Genomic DNA, 19171 nt, shown 5'->3' with positions numbered 1-19171 from the left:
TCTCTGCCTCTCCTCTGCCTTGGTGAGGCCTCATCTGGAGTCCTGTGTCCAGTTCTGGGCTCCTCAGCTCAAGAGGGACAGAACTTCTGGAGAGAGTCCAGCGCAGGGCCACTAAGATGATCAGGGGACTGGAATATCTTTCATACAAGGAAAGGCTGTGAGAACTGGGACTGATTAGTCTGGAGGAGACTGAGGGGAGATCTTACTAATTTTTACAAATTGTGGGTGTCAGGCAGTTGGGGCATTCCTTTTTTCTGTTGTAACTAGCAACAGGACACGGGGTAATGGGATGAAGCTGGAACACAAAAAGTTCCATTTAAATATAATAAAAAACTGTTTTACTGTGAGGATGTTTGCAGGGATTCTTCTTCATTATGTGAGATGGGAGCAACCAGACACCAATATGATGTGCATCGACTTCAAATTTATTGCCACATAATCTTCACTTGTATACTTTTTCCAAATGCTGTATACATACTACAGCTCGTAACAATTAGTTAATAATAAAGATCACGTGCTATGCATAAGGCCTCAAAGTTTCATTTTTGTAACAACTTAGACACCAACCTCATTGTGCTAAAACACCAACCTTATTGTATTTAAAACATCAACTTTATTGTGCTTTAAATATCACTCCATCTATTTGACCTTCAGTTAGTTTTCTCTCACACTAGACTATGGTTATGCTTACCTTACATTTTACTTAACTTTATACTATTAGTTACATATGTTACAATTTGTTAGTCACCCACACACGATCACACAATGCTTAATTGAATGCTCTATCCTGTCTTCTAACAATGCTTAATTTAATGTTCTATCCTGTCTTCTTGTTTTGACCTTGTCTCTGTTACATTCTGTAGTTTCAGTTTCCTCCCTGCTCAAGCTTGCTGTCACATAAACGTTCTTTTCTTTTGCTGCTGCTGAAGGCGATTCAAAGATGAACTGCTAACTTTCTCTGTCTTTGTCTAACTCCATAACGTTCATTATAGCCCAGGCCCCAACTGGTGACGGAGCCCTGGCACAGGCTGCCCAGGGAGGGTGTGGAGTCTCCTTCCTTGGAGGTCTTCAAGACCCACCTGGACATGTTCCTGTGCGACCTGATCTAGGTTGACCTGCTTCTGCAGGGCCGTTGGACTAGATGATCTCTAAAGGTCCCTTCCAACTCCTACCATTCTATGATTTTCTGATTTTGTGGTCTCGCGTATATTGCAAAATTCAGTTTAGAACACCTGTCCTCATATTTTAATACAGGTGGTGTTACTGCATAAGGCATCTGGCTTTTTAAATAGTAAAAGGTACTTGACTGACAACAGGAGGCTAGTAGTTCCTTGCATTGGAGACCTGCTTTTGAGTTTTTAAAAGTATACAGTAAATACCCCTCTTTATATAACAGTGATCATCTGCATAGGGGTCATGAAGAGTTCTTACAATGACAGATTTTTGTCTCCCTGTCTCTTCATCTGATCGAATACAACTGTGCATGCTGTTTTTGTATTCTCTGTAGTATTCTAATGAAAACCTTTTCAATTTGCAACTTCATTCCGTGATGTGCATCTTATGTGGACCTTTTTGGAGTCCTGCAATAGAAAACCTCATATGTTTTCTAGTTGGTGTATATTCAGAATTCCTGATTTTGTTCTTCATTCTGCAAAGTATACCATTTTCATAGTTAAAATTGTAATAAAAGCTTTAACTCAAATCTTATTCTTTACCTCTGCTTTTCCTTTTTATAAAAAGACCTGAAACTTCACTCTGCAAACTAAATCATCTTGTTTCTGATAGTTTTTTAACTATTATTGGTGGTCTAGTTTTGATGGTATTTAAAATCAAAATAGCAAGAGTGGTAGTAGCTTTGAAAGTAATCTAAAGCCCATCCCTTTATTTATGACTTCTGGTGTGCAGTGGTTTGGTGAGTTTTGAAACCCTTATTCAGAATTTGCTGGGTAATACCTTTTGTATTTTAGATGCCACATCATGCAATGGGTATGTGTTATACTGTCTATTACTCTGTAGGCACAGTCAGAAAAATAACCCTATTATTAATGAATCTTGTGTGAAAAACCTTGTTGTGGTCTGTTAATTAAAATCTTCCATTGTAGTGGTGGTTGATACACATTTGTAACATTCTGTATTGCTATAGCAGTGGGTATTTTGATTTTGTGTCTTGTTTTTCTAGAATATTGAGTGGTTTTCCATTGATAAATTGCCATGCCACAGGAATGATATGACCCCGAAGTCCAAGCTGGGTTTAGCACCTAACAAATTTTTTATGGCAATTCCCTTTATCAGGTATGTTTGAGGTGAGGCAAATGCTAGGCCAGTGCCTTTCAGACAGCTTTAATTTCTTTACATTTGTTTCAGTAAGTAGATCTTGCTGTACTTCTCCTTGCTGACAGGCCACTGAGGGAATGGATTTCCCGAAGGAATGGAGATTCCCGAAGGAACGGAGATTCCTCAGATAGTGACAATGGATTTTCATCTACAGGGAGCACACCTTCTAAATCCAACTTGGAAAAAGCTAGGTAAGAACCAGGTCAGTTTAACGCCTATGTATCCATTTCATAAAACATGGTCATACAAGGCTGTTTATCCTTTCTCTAAGTAGTCATCTTTCAGTAACAGAATGAGTTAATAAAAAACCAAAGTTGTATATATATGTCTCATAGGACCGTAAATAGGACGAGAAAATAGTTAATGTGATAATAAGGCTTTTTTGGTGAATTCTCATATATGTCAGAACTGAGGTAGTTTCTGAAGTCCTGTCCATAGGAATAAAAAAAAACAGTGCTTTTCTAGTACAATGTTTTTGTCACTTCTACAGAGGAAAAACAGGATCCTGTCAAGTAAGACTGTGAAGTACTATCAGAAGTAGCTGGCTAGATAAAACCTGTGGGGGTCAGTAGGTGAACAAGTGCTGCTGAGTTTTGATTCAGCTGAGCAAAACAGTAGAGCAAACTTTGAAACATGTTAATCCCAAAGACAAGGTTATGCTCCAGTAATCTGAGTTAGGTCAGCACTAGCCCTGACAATGAGACAACAAATGCCAGCGTGGGCCTAGCCTGCAGTCTATGCAGAGCATAGTTTTCCCTTCCAAGTCAAAGCGAACTTAACTGAAAGCAGTGAGCGTTATTACAGTTTCCACACTAGGTTACTTATGATTGTCTTCCAGGTTGTCTCAGAAAAGCAGAAAACTCTCTTCTTATTTCTCTTCACAATCCGTAGGTTTGAGGTTGTGTTGTAAACTCTGTTTTCCTGTACTAGATCCAAACTTCGCTGTAGTCAGCAAGTGTTTACAGATGGATTTTCAGGAGAGCAGTGGGTAAAGCCAAAACAGCCACAGAAGCCATGTAGTCATCCTGAGATGTCTGATATTTTGAAAATAAAGGTAGGTTGCTTCTTTGCAAACATGTATCTGGGCAAAAATAAAAGCATTAAAAAAAAGTAATCTTGGGGATACTGAGATTTATGTGACATCTCAGAGGTGGTAGGTATCAGGTGGTAGTTGTGTTGTTTGACGTATAGATAGTAATTACAGCTTGCCATTTTGTTTTCCACTGCATACCACTTGAAATATCAATCAGTGTATGGGAACTCACTGAACTGAATTTTTTGCATAATACAGTGTCTGTAACTGTGCAAGGGAGACAGAGTAACAGCTGATGACTCTTTGTAACTTCAGTATATGTTTGCTTAATTTGAGTGTGCTTTAGTTTGTGCACAAAATATACTGTTCATATATTTTGAGGTTATTTGGAGAAAAATTTTCAATACATAGGAAGTGTCAGTGTGATGATATTCAATGCTGCCCATTCAAACTCTTCTGATTACTACATTTTGGACTACTTAATGGCAGACTCAGAGCTTGAGGAGCAATGGCAGAAAGCAGTATCAAGACACTTCCAGCCAAAAAAAGCGAACAAATGGAGTCCACAGTCAACCAGTTAAGCAAAACCATAACTTGGTAAGAAACATGCAGTGATTGACAAGTTCCAGTAATGCTTAACAAATGTCCAGAACAATGTTCGGCTGAAAGAAAGTAGAGTGCATATCTATCAAAAGTATATCTGGTATGCATTTGTAGAAATATGACATTTCTTATTTTGTATGTGTATACATCTATAGACAAGCATCATAAATGTCAAAGTCTCAATTTTGGGCGTATGTCTCATTTTAGAAGTTAGAAATTTGTCCGCTGTTTCAGTGACAATCCTGCAGCTTTCTAGTTTCCTGTTAGGTAATACCTTCTGGTAGTATGTCGTAATAAGTCAGTGTAGTACACGTCTGTCTTATTTATGATATATTATTGTAAGTGTGGAGTTTTGTTATGCAACAGTTAAATACAAACTGGTAATACACTTTTGCTTATTATTTCCCTTCTGTCTAGCAAAACTGTTGAGATGCAGGCTTGACTGAATGCCAAATCTGGTATAGTTACTTAATCATAAAGTATAACTACAGCATTTTTAAAACTCCACTGTGACATTCATGGCTTTTTACCTTTTTCTTGCAGTGACTAATTGTCTTCATCATCACAGTTTTGCTGGCTCACTGAGATCTTTTTTTATATAAAATATCTTTCTGGTATTCCACTCCCCACCCCCTGCCTTGCTGTATTTATGTCTCTCCAATTCTACTCTGTTATACAGCCCTGAGCACCAGTTCTCTATGCAGCAAAGCTGGCTAGTCTAGGCTTTAGTCTGTCTTGTTTACTGGCTGTAAGTTGGATTCTTCCCATTCTGATTTGTGATTATTACCATCTCACTGTTTTTCATGTAAAAGTACAGAAGCCATAAACTCTTGTCCTGTAAAATCCTTACTGTAGAAAGAAATGTCTAGTTGCAGACTGCCTGGCAATATATAGAGAAAACTGTTTATGGGATATCTGTTATGATCTTGATGGGAGCAAGTGGAATTGTTAATATTCCCCATTTACTTCGTAGGCTCTTTCAGACTTTGATAAATACTTCTGTCATATTTCATGTACATTTTCATAACTGTCAGTCCTTTGAAGTTCAAATATTTAATGTTCCACTGATGATTTTCTAATACAATTTGGATGCCAGGGAACTTTTAATTTGCATAAAGTGCAACAGGTTATGCTTTTCTCTCTATTTGTATACTTACTGCAGCATACCTGCAGCTGAAACTTTACTATGACCTAGAGAGTTCTAAGCTTGTGTCTCAGATGCATGCTAACTTATTTGGCAGTAGCAACATGTTTGCAAAAACATTCCCCATGCTTCTTGAGACAAGATGTGCAAATTTGATTCCACACCATCATACGCAAAACCGTTCCAGCTGAAAACACTTGGAAAGCACTCAACATTTTTCCCCCAAAGCTTGCATTTAAAACATGGTTTGACTGTTAAATGATTGCTTGCCTCTGAAGCATGTTTACTAGATAAAGTAACATGACAGAGTTCATGCTGAGTTTTATAAGTAAAATAATTCATGCATCAGAAGGTGTGTCAAAACAAACAACAACCAGCATGCCTTTTAACTGATGCTTAAGCTATACCTCTAAGAAATAGAATGCTGTTTCTTTATTAAGTATGTAATGTATGGTCATTCTCTTAACTAGAAATGTGAAAAAAGGCTTAATCCGAGAAGACTTCAAGATAACTTTGAAACAGGCAAGTACAATCTGAATTTTCATCCATTGTCACACGTTACAGGGTGAAGATGCCTAAATAATGAGTTTTTCCCCATATACTAACCTACCAAATGTTATAAAGCTGTATTCTTCTAAGATGGTCTTGAGTTGAGGTGTTTGTTTCTTTCTGTGTTTGGTGAACTTATGTGCTGCTTCATGTTGGTTTTGCAATTCTTTTCCTTAATTACTATGAGATTATACTAGGTGTAATTACTATGAGATTATACTAGGTGGCTGAATAAAAAGTAACTGAAAGCTGGTTTAGGAAGATAGTGTTTGAGTCAATGCAATGCTGGTAACTCAGTGTTGTTTCAAGTTTTTCTGTCCTGGTAGGAATAAGCTGCAGTTGATACTTGGCTACTCTGTAAATGGCACACACTTCTTTAGTGCTCAGAAAACAGGGCTGTATTTCTTTCTTAAGAAGTGACTTGCAAAACAGCACCTGTGGGTAAAAGTGACTATTGAAAGTGTCCTCAGATTGGTGTGACTTAAGATTTGCTGTAGCCAGTAAATATGCCTCTTTCAATTACCTTCTCCTGTTTATGATCACACGCAAAATTTGTTGTAAATATTGAGTGTATGTTTGAGGTGTGACTTTGTGTTGCTATTGATATCCTTATTGATAACTGTTTAAAATTTGTTCTATTTGCTTTTTTCTCTTTGAGCAGATGCAGCGTATGAGATGTGTTGCTCCAGTGAGGACCCACTGCCAGAATATGTAGAGGGACATTCTATGGCATGCAATGGCCATTACAAATTTGCTTTCTCATCAAGAGCTTTCTTGAGTTTCAAGTTTGACCATGATGCCATAATGAAAAGTTTTGACCTCTGACAGCAAACTTTGTATGAACAAAAATCAGACTTGCCTGTCACAACTGAGGGTTTTTTTTATCCAGCCTTACTCTTTCTCAGGAGTTGTTTGTTTGTTTGTTTGTTTGGTTTTTAAATGCAATGCAGGGACTGATTGGTGGTTTTGAAGGGTTTGTTCTCTTTGCAGTATGGGAGTGGCATAGTCAAGTGTTGCACTTTAAATGCAGTATAGCCTTTGTCCACAAAAGTACCTTTCTAGTGTTCAGTTCACTTGTTCCTAGCTGTGCATTAGACGGCATTTTTTCTTAAGTTTTTGTGTGGTTTTTTTAACTTTCTCTGCATTTTTTAGAATGTTATTGACTTTTTTTTAACCATTAGAGTATACCAGCTTGCTAAAATTTAACTGCTTTGATGTAAATTATTGGACTTGGTAGACATTATTGTGTAGTACATTGGAATCTCACGGCAGTGGCAATGAAACTGATTTCTCAGAGGACTCTTCTGTCCTAGTGATTTTGAAACCAAGTTGCACATTTCAAACCTAGCCTCAGCCCATCATCCTTTCTCTGTCCTGATTGCTTGCCCAAAATACCTTCCCTTCTTCACACTGATAGTTTCTGTTGGCTGATGATCAGTAGTACATGAAGTCAAATCTATATAGCATGTTGACTTCTTGTACCTAGTCTGCCTCTGCCTTCAGTAAGGACAGACGAACAGGGTAGCCATTCAAAGTGTCTGGCTTCAACTTTTATGCACTGTCCCCAGCTGGGTAAGAGGAAGTTGCAAAGTTTTGTGTTATCCCAGTTGCAGCTGCTTTCAAAAAAAGAAAATGTTCAACTTTTGTGTAGAATTTATACTGAATGTAAATAAGCCTCTGTAGATCTTGCTGAGGAGGAAGGCAGGTGCATGGATAATAGAGTCATTATGTGACACTAAGTGGCTCAATCAGGCTTGCAGTAACTATTCTAAGGGTGTCCAGTATTGTGTTCTCTGCTGTTGTCCTTTGATCTCTTGTGTAGTGTATGCCCTGTATATATACATTAGTATTGAATTGCACTTGGCAGTTAACATTTAAATGATGTAGCCTTGGTTGTTCTCAGCTACACTGCTTTCTTAGCAAAAAAAAAATCAAAGTTTGGGGATGACCAACAAAAAACCCAGTAAGAGTTGAGGTGATGAACTTTTAACTCACCTTCATAATTTAAATTAAGAGGTTTTGAACACATGCTTTGCAGTTGAGAGATGCACTGAAATAATTTGGCACGGCAGCTTGTAGTAGCAAGCATGTTGTCCCAGATTTAAAAATGGACTTTTCTCTAAAGGTGATGAGTAATTGGTAACTTTATAGGTTGAATGAACTACGCCCTTGTCTGATCACAGAGTGTGCTCAGGCACTGAGTCTTTATGCAACTCGTGTGTCATCCAAAAACAAAATCCTAGTCTTCCTTCAACCACCCTATTTCATCTGCCCTACCTGATCTGTTACCTAGTGCTTTTCCTCAGAAATAGCTTTAGAACAATCTCCTGGTTTTTTTACCTGTCTGGCACCAGGTGATTTGGGACTCTAGTTCTGTAATAATCTTGACTGTAGGAACACTGGACTTCTCAGTGTTCAGTCAACAGAAAAAAGACTGCAGCATTTCCTCCTGGAGGACAAGAGTCCTGAAGGCCTGGTCTTTCAAGACCAAATTGTGAAATAGCTCAGTCTAGCTTTGTCTCACTGTTGGTTTTTTTGGTTTTTTTTTTTTAGAGAAAAAAGGTATCCAAAGGCCATTTAAAACATTAAATGGTGAAGTAATTGAGAAGGTGGGATAGTGCTGGAGGAGGTTATATTATTGAGCTTCAGGTGAAAACTAATCTCCAGTTACTTCTTCAGTGCAAATAGTTTCCAGCAGAAGTGCCTTTACTCATGGTGAGGCAAAAGTTTGTATCCTGAGGCTGCTAGTGCCTGCGGAGTTAATAAGACTCTCCTAAGGCATGATTTAAATATCAGGCTGTGGAAATCCTTAGATAAGTAAGTTGACTTTTCAGATAAATTACAGTTATATTTCATCTAGTTCTCTGTGAAATAAGGGGGATGTTGATGAAACAGTGAACTTGAAGCTTCAGTCAACTGTTTGGGAAACTGCATCCCAGACAGAGGAAGTCTTTATGATGAAGCAAGTGTGTCCTATGAATAGGAGATGCTGGCTGCCCTCTTTGTTCACTGGGTAATTTTTGTTTTGTTTTTTTTTCTTAATGGAAGGTTGGTTCAGTGTAAGAGAAACTGGTTGCTTCATTTAAGCAACCCATAGTGGGGCTTATTTTAAATATGTCATGATTTTAGTAAACCTAGCCTTAATGTGAGTTGCAAATAAATGTGATAAATATGCAATAACTTCTTTGTATAAGGGTACTGTTTCTTGTAGTAGCGTTGCTTTTGCTTTTTCAGTAAGGTTTATATAACAATGTAAGTGTGGTGGCATGTGATCTACCTTATGGGTTCCATCATGCCCTGCACTGTGAATATTTTGGATTGTTTACTATTGTTTATGTTATTACTTCACCATCCTTTTATAAATTAAGTGTATTTCTAAGTTTAGAAGTACAGTTTACATTATCTTCTGTAAAACAGTGAAGAAATAACAAATGATATACAGAACTTAGTTCCGTGAGTTGTTATTTTGTGGGACCTAGACACAGAGAAACAAGTAACTGTCTGCAAGTCAGATGTGAAAGCTGATTTCAAGATACTTGAAAAACAAACACTGCTCAACCTGCAAATGCCTGCCTGTAAGGGGTTATTCAGATCATAAATGGTTATTCAGTGTTCTTGAAATTAAAAAACTTGTGGAATAAACAAACGTTTAACAACAAAACTACAAATGTGTGGGTGCTGGGAATCTCATACTGGTCTGGAGTTTCTAGTATTACATAACATTCAGCTTCAGTGTGAGATTTTTAGCATCTCTCCTTCACAGAATGGCCAAAACTTTGGAGTTGAACTGAACAGTGATCTGCCAGAATGATGTTATGTTCTGTGCTGAAATGCTGTTAGCTTCAACTCCATGATGTACACGCATGCTTCTAAAAGTAGCTGTGTCTTACAAAGTCTGAAGTCTGGAAACAGTAGTACTGGGAAGAAGAGGGGAAATAGCTTTATTTATTGCACAAAGTATTTTTTTAACACAGTGTAAATTCTTTAGACCAAACTTGCATAAATAGTTTCTAATAAAATTTTAGGTCCAGTCACTGTTCTTCCAGGCTTCTGTGCTGTGCTCCAAACCTTCCTGATTTGATTTGGTGATCTGAGAACAATGCTTGCTGTGTTTTCCCTTCACCTAGCAGTGGCTGTTATACATTTAACAGTTCCTTTTTAAAACAAGGTAGGCTTTGGGTCTGGTTATTCCTAACAGACTTGCCTGCAGATGGTCATTTTAGATAAATTATTTTTTCCAACCTTTACTTACTGTAGTAGAATGCTTCTGTTGATTTGCAGTTTATAGCAGCGCTTGTGTCACTCTGGTGTGAAGAGAAAGAGTCTGCATTAAGAATCCAAGCTCTAATATCCTGTGATGCAAAGATGACACTGCTGCTCCATGAGTGACTGGCTGTCCAGTTGTTGGGTCAGTGGGCCGTTTCATTCTCAGCTACCTGTTTTTGGGTGATTTTTTAATTCTGAGCAACAGAGGGGTTTTTTTAGAGGTAAAGTCAGGTGCCTTCACCTTTTAAATGAGGAGGTTACACTCTAAATATGTTGGGAAGCTCGAAATTATTGAGAATTGGGCTAGTCTATTGGGCTAGTCTACCACTAGCCTCTCTTTTTTTTTAAAAATAAATTTATTTACAGAAATTGTCTTGCACTGTAAATGTTAAATAATCTGGTGCTTACAAAACTTCATAGTTTCAGATTGTTTTGTTATTACAATATTTCAGCTTTTGAAGCAACCAAAATTATTTAAGCTAGGATAAATTTCTACAACTAATTGAAGGTACTTTTACAGTAAATTAGGCTTGGATATGTCACTACTCTTGCATATTAGGTTTTTATTCTTATGCATTTACAGCAATAGTGTAGTTCAAGAGTCAAAGTAGGATAAATGCTAGTATTTGCACTGTTCTTTATCCCGTACATAAGCACTGATAGATGCAGTAGGATTCGTGCTGTGCGTGCATTTTACTGTTTCAGGTAGTTTGTGAACTTAAAAGGAAGACAACATATGTAACAATTACATTGGTCATATTCAAGCTCATAGAGGAGGGAATTGTCCAGATAAGTAGTGGTACATCAAATGCTTAGGTTTTAACTTGTCTTTTCATTGAAAATGTTAGGTTAAGCGAGACTTAACGTACTGTATAGATGCAGTTTTACAAAAACCATTATCTTTAGAAATTGTTCTCAGCTTTAGGATACTTCTGGGAAGGAAATAAAAGTGTCTTCAGTTTCTCTTTCAATACTTGCAGGAAAAAAAAAGAAAGCCTGCTTTTAAGCAGTTGTCACTATTTCACAGGGTACATAGTGTTTCAATATGAAGACATCCACTATGAAATTTACTGAAAAGACTGTTGAGTATTTTGTCATTGTTAAGCATTTACGTTTTTGATTAAAAAAGACTAGCTCCTAGTTTCTGTTATAGTTACAGTTCAGTGCCTTTGAGAAAATGATTACAGCTCATGAGGCATTAATCATTTTACAATAAGGCATTTATAACTCTTTAAGAATATAGACCCTGCAAATTCTGTTCTCCACAACACACTTACCACCGTGAAGGAAAACTTACTTTGCAAAATATTTAAACATGTTTGGGCAAAATTACTAAGCTAGAGAGATGAACCATTTCTATCTTACTGGTTGGGTACTTTTTTTTTTTTTTTAATGCAGGAAAAGTATGCAAAACTGCATGAGTAGGAGTTCTCAGCAAATACTTCCAAGCCTATACTTAAACCAGGATCCTTATGTAACTTTACTATGTCTGCATGGGACTACACTGTGTAGAAGCTGTACTTAAGCCCTGAGGAGGAGTTTAGCTGGATTTGCAAGGCACTTTAAAAAAGTAGAACAGACTCCACAAAAAGAGACTGGATTTTGCTCACTGATTTTTTTTCTTTTGGCATGATCTGAGATTCTTGTACAAGTTCCAAGGCCCAGGCTGACTCAGGTATTGCTGCCCAAAGATAAAACTTTTCTCTGCAGCATTGCGTGCCTTGCAGAAAATAAGGAGAGACAGTGTTTTATTATGTGGCCTCGTGCATGAAGGGTTATGTCTTCCTCCTGTTTGTTTAAAGCTCAAGAACTTGTTATGTTTTTCTCATTGGTATGCAAGTGGCATATCAGTGCTAATGAACTAAAAAGTGCATACAGCTAATAGCGTTAATAACCATGTAAAGTTACAGATTTTATTTGATTTCCACCATGATATCTTGAAGAAAGTTTGCATTAGTCAACTCTTCCATTTTAGTAAATAAAATCTGTAACTACCTGTGACATCTGCTGTAGTGACGGTTGTGGTTTTTTCTGTTATTCACCGATTCAGAAACTGAAGCACACCATTTAAGAGGCTGTGACAAAACTGACATTTTCTTCTATACTGTATTTTTTTCTCTGTAAAATTAAATGACTTTATACATAAACTTACTGAAGTACTGAAGCATGAATATAAGCATTGCTGATGAGTATGAAATGTAAAGCCTGTGCTGCAGGATGCAGGTTACTCTTTCACTGTAGAATGTTGAAATGTTGCCTTAAGCAATTTAGCAGCACTGATAATATACAGTGCCAGGAAAAGGGGTTTTTTTGTTAATTGTAGAGGTGGATGAGGGCCCCATTGGACAAAACAGAAAGCAATTTTTTTAAAAAAAGGTGTTATATCTAATGGAGAAAGGGAGCATTGTGAACTTCAGTCTGCTTCTAAAGAAATGAAGTAGTGATTTAAGGTTTTTTGGGATTGTTTTTTTTTTCTTGGTCCACATAACTTATTATTAAAAGAACTGGATATATGGAAATAGTTTCATATGTGCCCTTCCATTTCTACAAATGTTCACTGAAGCTCTAGAGGGTCTGTGGCAAGTACTGATGTTCTTAAACTCAGCTAAAACCCCTGATCAGATCTCTGCTGAGTTCTTTTCAACTTTGCATGTCCCTATTATGGAATATTTCCTGACGGTATTATACCATCTCCCTCAATAAGTTATCTTGAGGAAAGTTTTTGTGGTACCTTTAAGCAGACCCTTTCAACAATAGGATGACAAAGCAACCCCTGAAGCAAACAAAAACAGCGTTAGAAATTTATTCAGAATATAAGAACATTTGTAAAATAAGTATTATAAATGTCTCTGTATAAATAAATGCAGTTTTTACAATTCTATATCAAACACAAAATAGCTATTTTACAGCAGCTAGGAAACTAAAAAGCAGCAACACACGTAAAGCTAATCCAATAAGGTGAAAAGTTTCTAAAATTACAATTGCATGGTACAGTATTAAAGGAGGAGAAAATCCTAATAAAACCAGTAGAACAATACTGACAATGCCAACTTAAGTCACATGTGCTTTGCAATAGCTAACAGTACATTCAAGCTGGTGAAGTTATACATTTTATTAGGGGGGAAAAAAAAAGTACTTTTCATAACACACTGTGAAATAGAAATTTTCATGCACCCTGGTGACTTAGAAAATTAAAAAAACCACCCTAAGATTAATTAATGAGTGAAAAACTTGGGTTCTGTTGGTGAGAACCACCTATTCTTGCTTTGCAAATGTATTATTTCTGCAGTAACTGTGAAGTGAGACAGGCTGCTGTGCTGGGAGTTGCACACTTGGCTGTAGGTTGGTGTGCTGGTGGTACTTCAAACAGATGTGTGAAATGAGTTAGGTTTTTAGCATTTATCCTCGGGGTTGATGCTATTTTGACAGGTAATGCTGCAACTGCAGCTAATTGCTTATACTATAAAGAGTTTTCACAGTAACAGTAAACCTTTCACCACTTCCTACTGGTGCCTTTCAGTACCCCAACACATGAAGCAGCAGCTTAGGCAAAACAACTGGTGGCCTGACAAACCACTATTGCTGAGGCTGTGTGATTACCAGTCTTACTTTTTCATTTATAAGCCCCAGGGGAAGGAAGGAGGAGTGGCTTACATTTACTAATGATTTATAATTTATTTAAAACATTGTTCCAGCACAGTTGGCAGGGGGTAGATGCATTAAATGTAGTAAAGCAATGTTCAGTTTGTGCAGAACCAGCAAAGCATTAGGCCTGAAAAGGACGTTGAGGGACACTGCAGGCTTTTCTGCCTTGGCTGAATTATACATTTCCATAATTTGTATCTTTTCTTTCAAGATAGTGTTCCAATTAAAATGTTTTAAGCTTCACTGTTTTAACAGCTTCTTTAAGCCACCAAGAAACAGAAAGAACTTGAGCCCAAGACGAAATTGAGTGCAGCAGGAATTCCTAGTCATCTTAAGAGGAACGTATTTCACATTGGACAGTCTGAGATGACCTCAAGTGATGTGGGTGTTTCAGACGTAAAAAGACAAAACTGTAACTGCTTTTTTTTCCACAGGACATGTGGGATAATTGTGTGGTTTTTTTCAGAAACAAGTGTGTTTCCACTGAAGCTTATGACAAAACCTCACATTCCTGTTGGTGAGAAACTTGTCAGCCAAAAAAGAAACACCACAGACACTTTGCAAAACCGTTAAGACAGTAAGAATTCAACATGCCTTCTTCTTCAAGAGATGGGTTTTCCAACAGTTCCATTTGCATTAGAAATTAAGAAGTGCGGTTACCTTTGAGAAAGAGGACTGGTCAAAACCAATCTTGGGGCATCGCTACTTAAACTTGATTTTGAAATCAGCATTGTTTTAACTGGCTATTGCAATTTTACCATGAATGATGTTGCCTTTGTAGCTGACATATCTAACTCTAGAGAAGTAGGAATCACTATCCTAAGAAAAGAAGAAAACAGTAGCTACAGTAATAAGATGTCATGAACAGCAGCTGCTGCAGTTTCAGATGTAGCCAAAACTTAACAATAATCCCATATTCTGAGCACAAATTTCCCCTGTCTTGGCTGCCTGGCCTAACCTAAAAGCAGACAAACATGGTTGAAGTCCCCTAAAAATACTTCTGTAGTACTAAAAATCAGAGGAATAAAGGAGGGGAATTACCATAATTCTAAATACGAATAAAACTTGAAGTGCAACTCAGCATGTAAAGCAAAAAAGATAAACAACTCCTGAAATGAGATTCCCTCAAAAGTTCATTTCTGTAATAGGCCAACACTGTCCATGCAGTCAGTTTGATAACAGTAACATGATCTGACTTGAACAAAAGAAGAGAATGTTAGCAGTAATGAAAAGCTAACCAAAGCAGCTGTATGAAGACTTCACATTCTGTTCGTGACTGTATATCCATACACCTACACGTTTATAGTTTTGTGCCTACATATTCAATATTAAACAGGTACATTCCTAATAAGTACCTATTTTGGTCAAAACAAGTATAAAAAGACATTCTAGCTCTTGATCACAGAAAAGCTGTAATAAGCACTATATACGTGACAAAAATGACCCAGCTTCTTAAAAAAAACTTTGGCTATTATGTATTAACAAGAAAAACCAACTGTTTCACAAAATAATTGCAAACACCATGCAATATAAATACCAGGAGATCTCCTATAGTTTCCTACCCAACCTTGGCACAGACTTACCTATCTGTCAAGGTGAAACTCACAGCCCTCTTAAAAACGGTAAGAAATACACCATTATTGTAGTTTTCAGAGATTCAACTGGGGTTTCTTCATGTTTGTTTCTTTTTTCCACATCTACAGGACTTTACCCACCTGATCTGCACTGTGAGCAACAGTACTACTACAAGCTCAGTGCAAACAAAGCAAGCCAGCCTATCCCCACTCTGTAGCTGCCTATTTAGTTGATTTAACTGCAGCAGCAAGTCTTGAGGGTACAGTACAGAGTTACATGCAGAGGGAGCTCAAGGATAGGGAATGCACTCAGATTATCTCCAAACTGCCCAAATTAAAACTTCTTAACATTAATTATTTTGCTATGTGACACTGTCACCAATGGGACATACACAAAATGGAAGAGAAGCTGTAGGAATACAGACATAGTGACATAGACAACATACATAATTATAGCATGATAATTCAGGCACTGCCATTTTATGTTACGAAACAGTCCTTAAGGTTAACACTTACATTATCCCCATGACACCTCTGTGGAATCCCAGAGAAGGTGCTTAAGTGTGTCAGCATTAACAGAGCTTTTAGCATTAGAAGCTACCTAAAAGACAGCCTCCAAAAGAAAGAAATTTGTAATGGCACTAAGCATCTTTGAAAGAGATGCATTTAAAGTGAAGTTTCATTGGTGTGTGGTCTGGAGTTCTCTTCTTCTAGTAGAGCTATTCTTTGTTTCAGCATCCTTACTTGTGTTTCATGTCTCTCTACCATAGCCATCATTTGCGATTCCAGTTTCTTCAGCTTGTTTTGATGCTTCTTCTTTGTTTTTTCGTATGCTGCTACCAAGTTGCTGTTAGAAGTACAAGGCAATACAGGGTCATTAAAAAAGGACTGTTCGTAGCAAGTGCTGCAAAACTTTACGCCAAAGTCTGACTTTCGGGGAACTCCAAAGTTCTAATCCAAACTCTATAAAGTACTAGTCATCTTTCTAAAATGTACTAATATTTTAAAACACATCAGATCCAAACCTTATTAATACAAACCCAGACCAGTGCTAATCTCTGTATCTTTTCGGGCCTAAGTACACACCTTTAGCAGTAAACTGGTTACTGAAAGCACCTTCAAACATGATTCAAAGACCCAGGCAGAGGTTGCTGCTGATGACCTCACCAGCCTTCTCTGTGAGTCGGGCTCCCAAAACATCAAAATATGGAATGATCTACAAAGAGTTGCATGGCCAGAATCTGCTTACAAAATCCAGCTTTTTTTTTTTTTTTGTATTTTCCATCTTAAAAAGTAAAACTATTCAGAGGGTGACACCTTGGGCTAATTTGTCATCTGCTAAGTGTCTTCTGTGCTTCCGCCTTGGCTCAGTAGGGAAGCTTGAGATGGGCACCGCTCCTCACCACAAGGGCTTTCAGGTATAATTCATTAATGAAAACTACACTGTGAGTGACAGCCTCCTTGCAGGATGGGCAGCCACGGTCCACCATATTTTCAGTCCATCTAAACACAGTGCCAGTAAAATCTACTGAGTGAGCCACAGAACTATGTAGGCCAATTTTTTTAGTAAGAAGGCTGGAGCCAAAGAAAAGGGAGGAATTTTAAAGTAAGAGATTCATACATCTGACTGGAGGGTTTTGTTTTAATAATAATGCATTTACTGGTAACTTGGTTAGGATTAACCTACTTCCCCCACTCTGTTCTTAGCTGTGTAGTTTTTGGTGCCCTACATGAGAAGTTTGTATCTCCCCCATCTCTAGCTAAACCCAAAAGAGTCTACACATGTGAGTGCAAGGATTTTTGTAATGAGGATTTACCAAAAAAAAAAAAAAATCCATGGTGCATCACCTGCTGGTTGATCATTTATTTACCTGTTCGCCCTTTTAAGGTCATTAACAAATTCTGCAGACTGCTGATGTCTGATTTCACTGCTCTTCGTGAGTCTTTCCAAAGCACTTACTAACTCTTGCACTCTAGCTTTTAGTTTCTTCTCCCTGGATAAGGAGAAAAAGATTGAGAAAACTATTTCCAAAACATAACTAACACTTAAGCTTGCAAGTGCATGAATAGTTGTGCTGTGCTGACAGGCTGAAACTATTTTCCTTACTAGGATAATGCAGGAGGTAGTTCTTAAAATCTTTTACACAGATTGATTTTTGTAATGTTGACCAGTTTAGATAGAATTAGAGATGCAGCAGACAAAAAGAAAACAATAGGAAACAGAAAACGTTAAGAGCATGAGAGCAGAGTACAGAGAGAAAAAGGCTAGCGCAAGAAACACCAAAGCAGAGAGAGTGTTTCCTTTCATGAAGTACTCATTTTTTTTTTTCCTTTCTAATCAGCCACAGCAGTGAGGTTTAAAATGCCAATGTAGTCACCAGTACTTACCAGTGAGGAACCAACAACTCATGAAGTACCTTATGGTATTTAATGTTACAAGTATCTCTATGAGGGAAACAAAAAGGTGAACAAGGCAGAACTTCTGAGGAGAGGTAAGCATTACAGCTTGGGGTTTAAGCTGTGTTTAGAGACCATTTCCCAGTACAGGTTAGCCTTTGGCATGTGGCAAGTGCTGCTTGCAGGCCAGGTCCCTGCTGCAGCGCCAGCGGCTGCTGGCAGCTCGCTCCCACACTGATACGGCCTGTCCCACTGCTCCCACAACAGTGCAAACACAGGAGTCTCTCCCAGTGACCCATCCTCCTGGCTGGGACAGCACAGAGAAAAATATCACATTTGAAAATTAGAAAAAAAGGGATTAGGATGTCATGGAGCTGGGCGAAACTGGGACAAAGTTAGGGTTTGCAGTGTTGAACCTTACGCTTGAGAACTGCATGTGTGGAGAGATATGACTCTGCTTTGCTGCCTACAACTGCTCAGCAGAGGTTTGCCTTTCCCTTCTGTCTTTGTCATGGTGTTGCTATGTGAGTAAACTGTATTTCATCACCACTAGCTCAAGATCACCACTAGCTCTCACATAAGCTCACTGTGCCACATGGCAGCAAATACCTCAAAAGTTTGTCCCCAGCTCATCACAGAGCGGCTACATGCTTCTCGACACCTAGGCCACCTGCCTGCAGTTCCAAAGCTCGCCTTGGCCACGGCAGCATTTTACCACCAGAGATGAGGACGGCCCATGTGGCGTGTTCCACTCTGCCGGGCTTCAGTAACAGAAGGGCTTTCACAGTCAGCCAGGGAAATATTTCAAGTTAGCAGTTTATCCCAGCACACTGCAGATGCTAGTTTACTGGCCAAATTAGAAAAGGCATGAGAGAGGCCTTGTTGATGAAGAATCATCAGTATTCTTTATGTGTCCTGTCACTGAAGTAACATACTCTCAGTTTTCAAATGACACAATCTTTTTTTCCTCGGTGGTTAAAAGCTTACTGCCATCCACGCCAATACAAATTTTACTTTTTATACTCTGTCTCAGTAGTCAGAAAGACTCAGCACAGTCTACAGTCAAAATCTGTGTTCCACAAAGAAACTGGAAACAAAAACATCCAGTTTTCACTTGTGAGAGGTGACAAATAAGATAAGACCAGGCAGAGGCCAGACCCATTATCTAATGTGTGTGTAGCACTACTGATATGGTAGAACAGATTAGGTTAAATTTGGTGCTTGTCTGCTTCAAAGGACACCAAAGCCAGAGGCTCTGGGGAAAGCTCAGCAGCACTGTGCTCAGCATATCCACCTAGCACTGACAGCAAATCCAAGGGAATACACATTCACAGCATTTGAATGGGGAGAGAGAACTAAAAACCATGTGCTAGAAAAGGAATAGTTGAGAAGACACTGCATGCAGTCCTATGGGAAAGCCATACAGAGCCACAAGTGTACTACAGATCAAGTCTTCAACACACCTGCTGTAACAAAAGCTGTGTGGAAAAGAAACACAGTGGAGAGACTTGGAGGAACCTGTCATGCATGGTAGGTTGCTGTGGTGACTGTTACCTGATAAAACTATTACATCACCTTTTGTCTTGTTTTGCACTCACATCTTTTGACTAGTCATATTGAGTGCAA

The 19171-nt window shown here is 38.2% G+C and overlaps 2 protein-coding genes across 3 annotated transcripts in view; one reads left to right on the top strand and one right to left on the bottom strand.

The window, feature by feature from the left end:
* DCP2 (decapping mRNA 2) overlaps nt 1-8843 on the top strand; it is a 37158-nt gene extending 28315 nt beyond the window's left edge. Inside the window, exons 6-11 of one of the 2 annotated variants that reach the window (XM_062018653.1) lie at nt 2180-2292; nt 2400-2525; nt 3265-3388; nt 3857-3964; nt 5585-5636; nt 6325-8843. In XM_062018653.1, the coding sequence (XP_061874637.1) occupies nt 2180-2292; nt 2400-2525; nt 3265-3388; nt 3857-3964; nt 5585-5636; nt 6325-6488 (687 nt within the window). In that variant the 3' untranslated portion in view covers nt 6489-8843. The remainder of the gene's footprint in view (nt 1-2179; nt 2293-2399; nt 2526-3264; nt 3389-3856; nt 3965-5584; nt 5637-6324) is intronic. The other variant, XM_062018654.1, reaches the window with a different exon arrangement.
* A 3936-nt stretch (nt 8844-12779) lies between these two features.
* Nucleotides 12780-19171, bottom strand: part of MCC (MCC regulator of WNT signaling pathway) — a 200925-nt gene continuing 194533 nt past the window's right edge. The window contains 2 exon segments of the mRNA XM_062017600.1: nt 12780-15995; nt 17020-17142. Of these exon segments, the coding sequence (XP_061873584.1) occupies nt 15815-15995; nt 17020-17142 (304 nt within the window). The 3' untranslated portion in view covers nt 12780-15814.

The sequence above is a fragment of the Colius striatus genome, chromosome Z, assembly GCF_028858725.1.
Source record: "Colius striatus isolate bColStr4 chromosome Z, bColStr4.1.hap1, whole genome shotgun sequence".
In the NCBI taxonomy this organism is placed as follows: Eukaryota; Metazoa; Chordata; class Aves; order Coliiformes; family Coliidae; genus Colius; species Colius striatus.
Note: the sequence above shows the minus strand (reverse complement) of the source record. Positions and strands in the feature narration are given on the sequence as shown.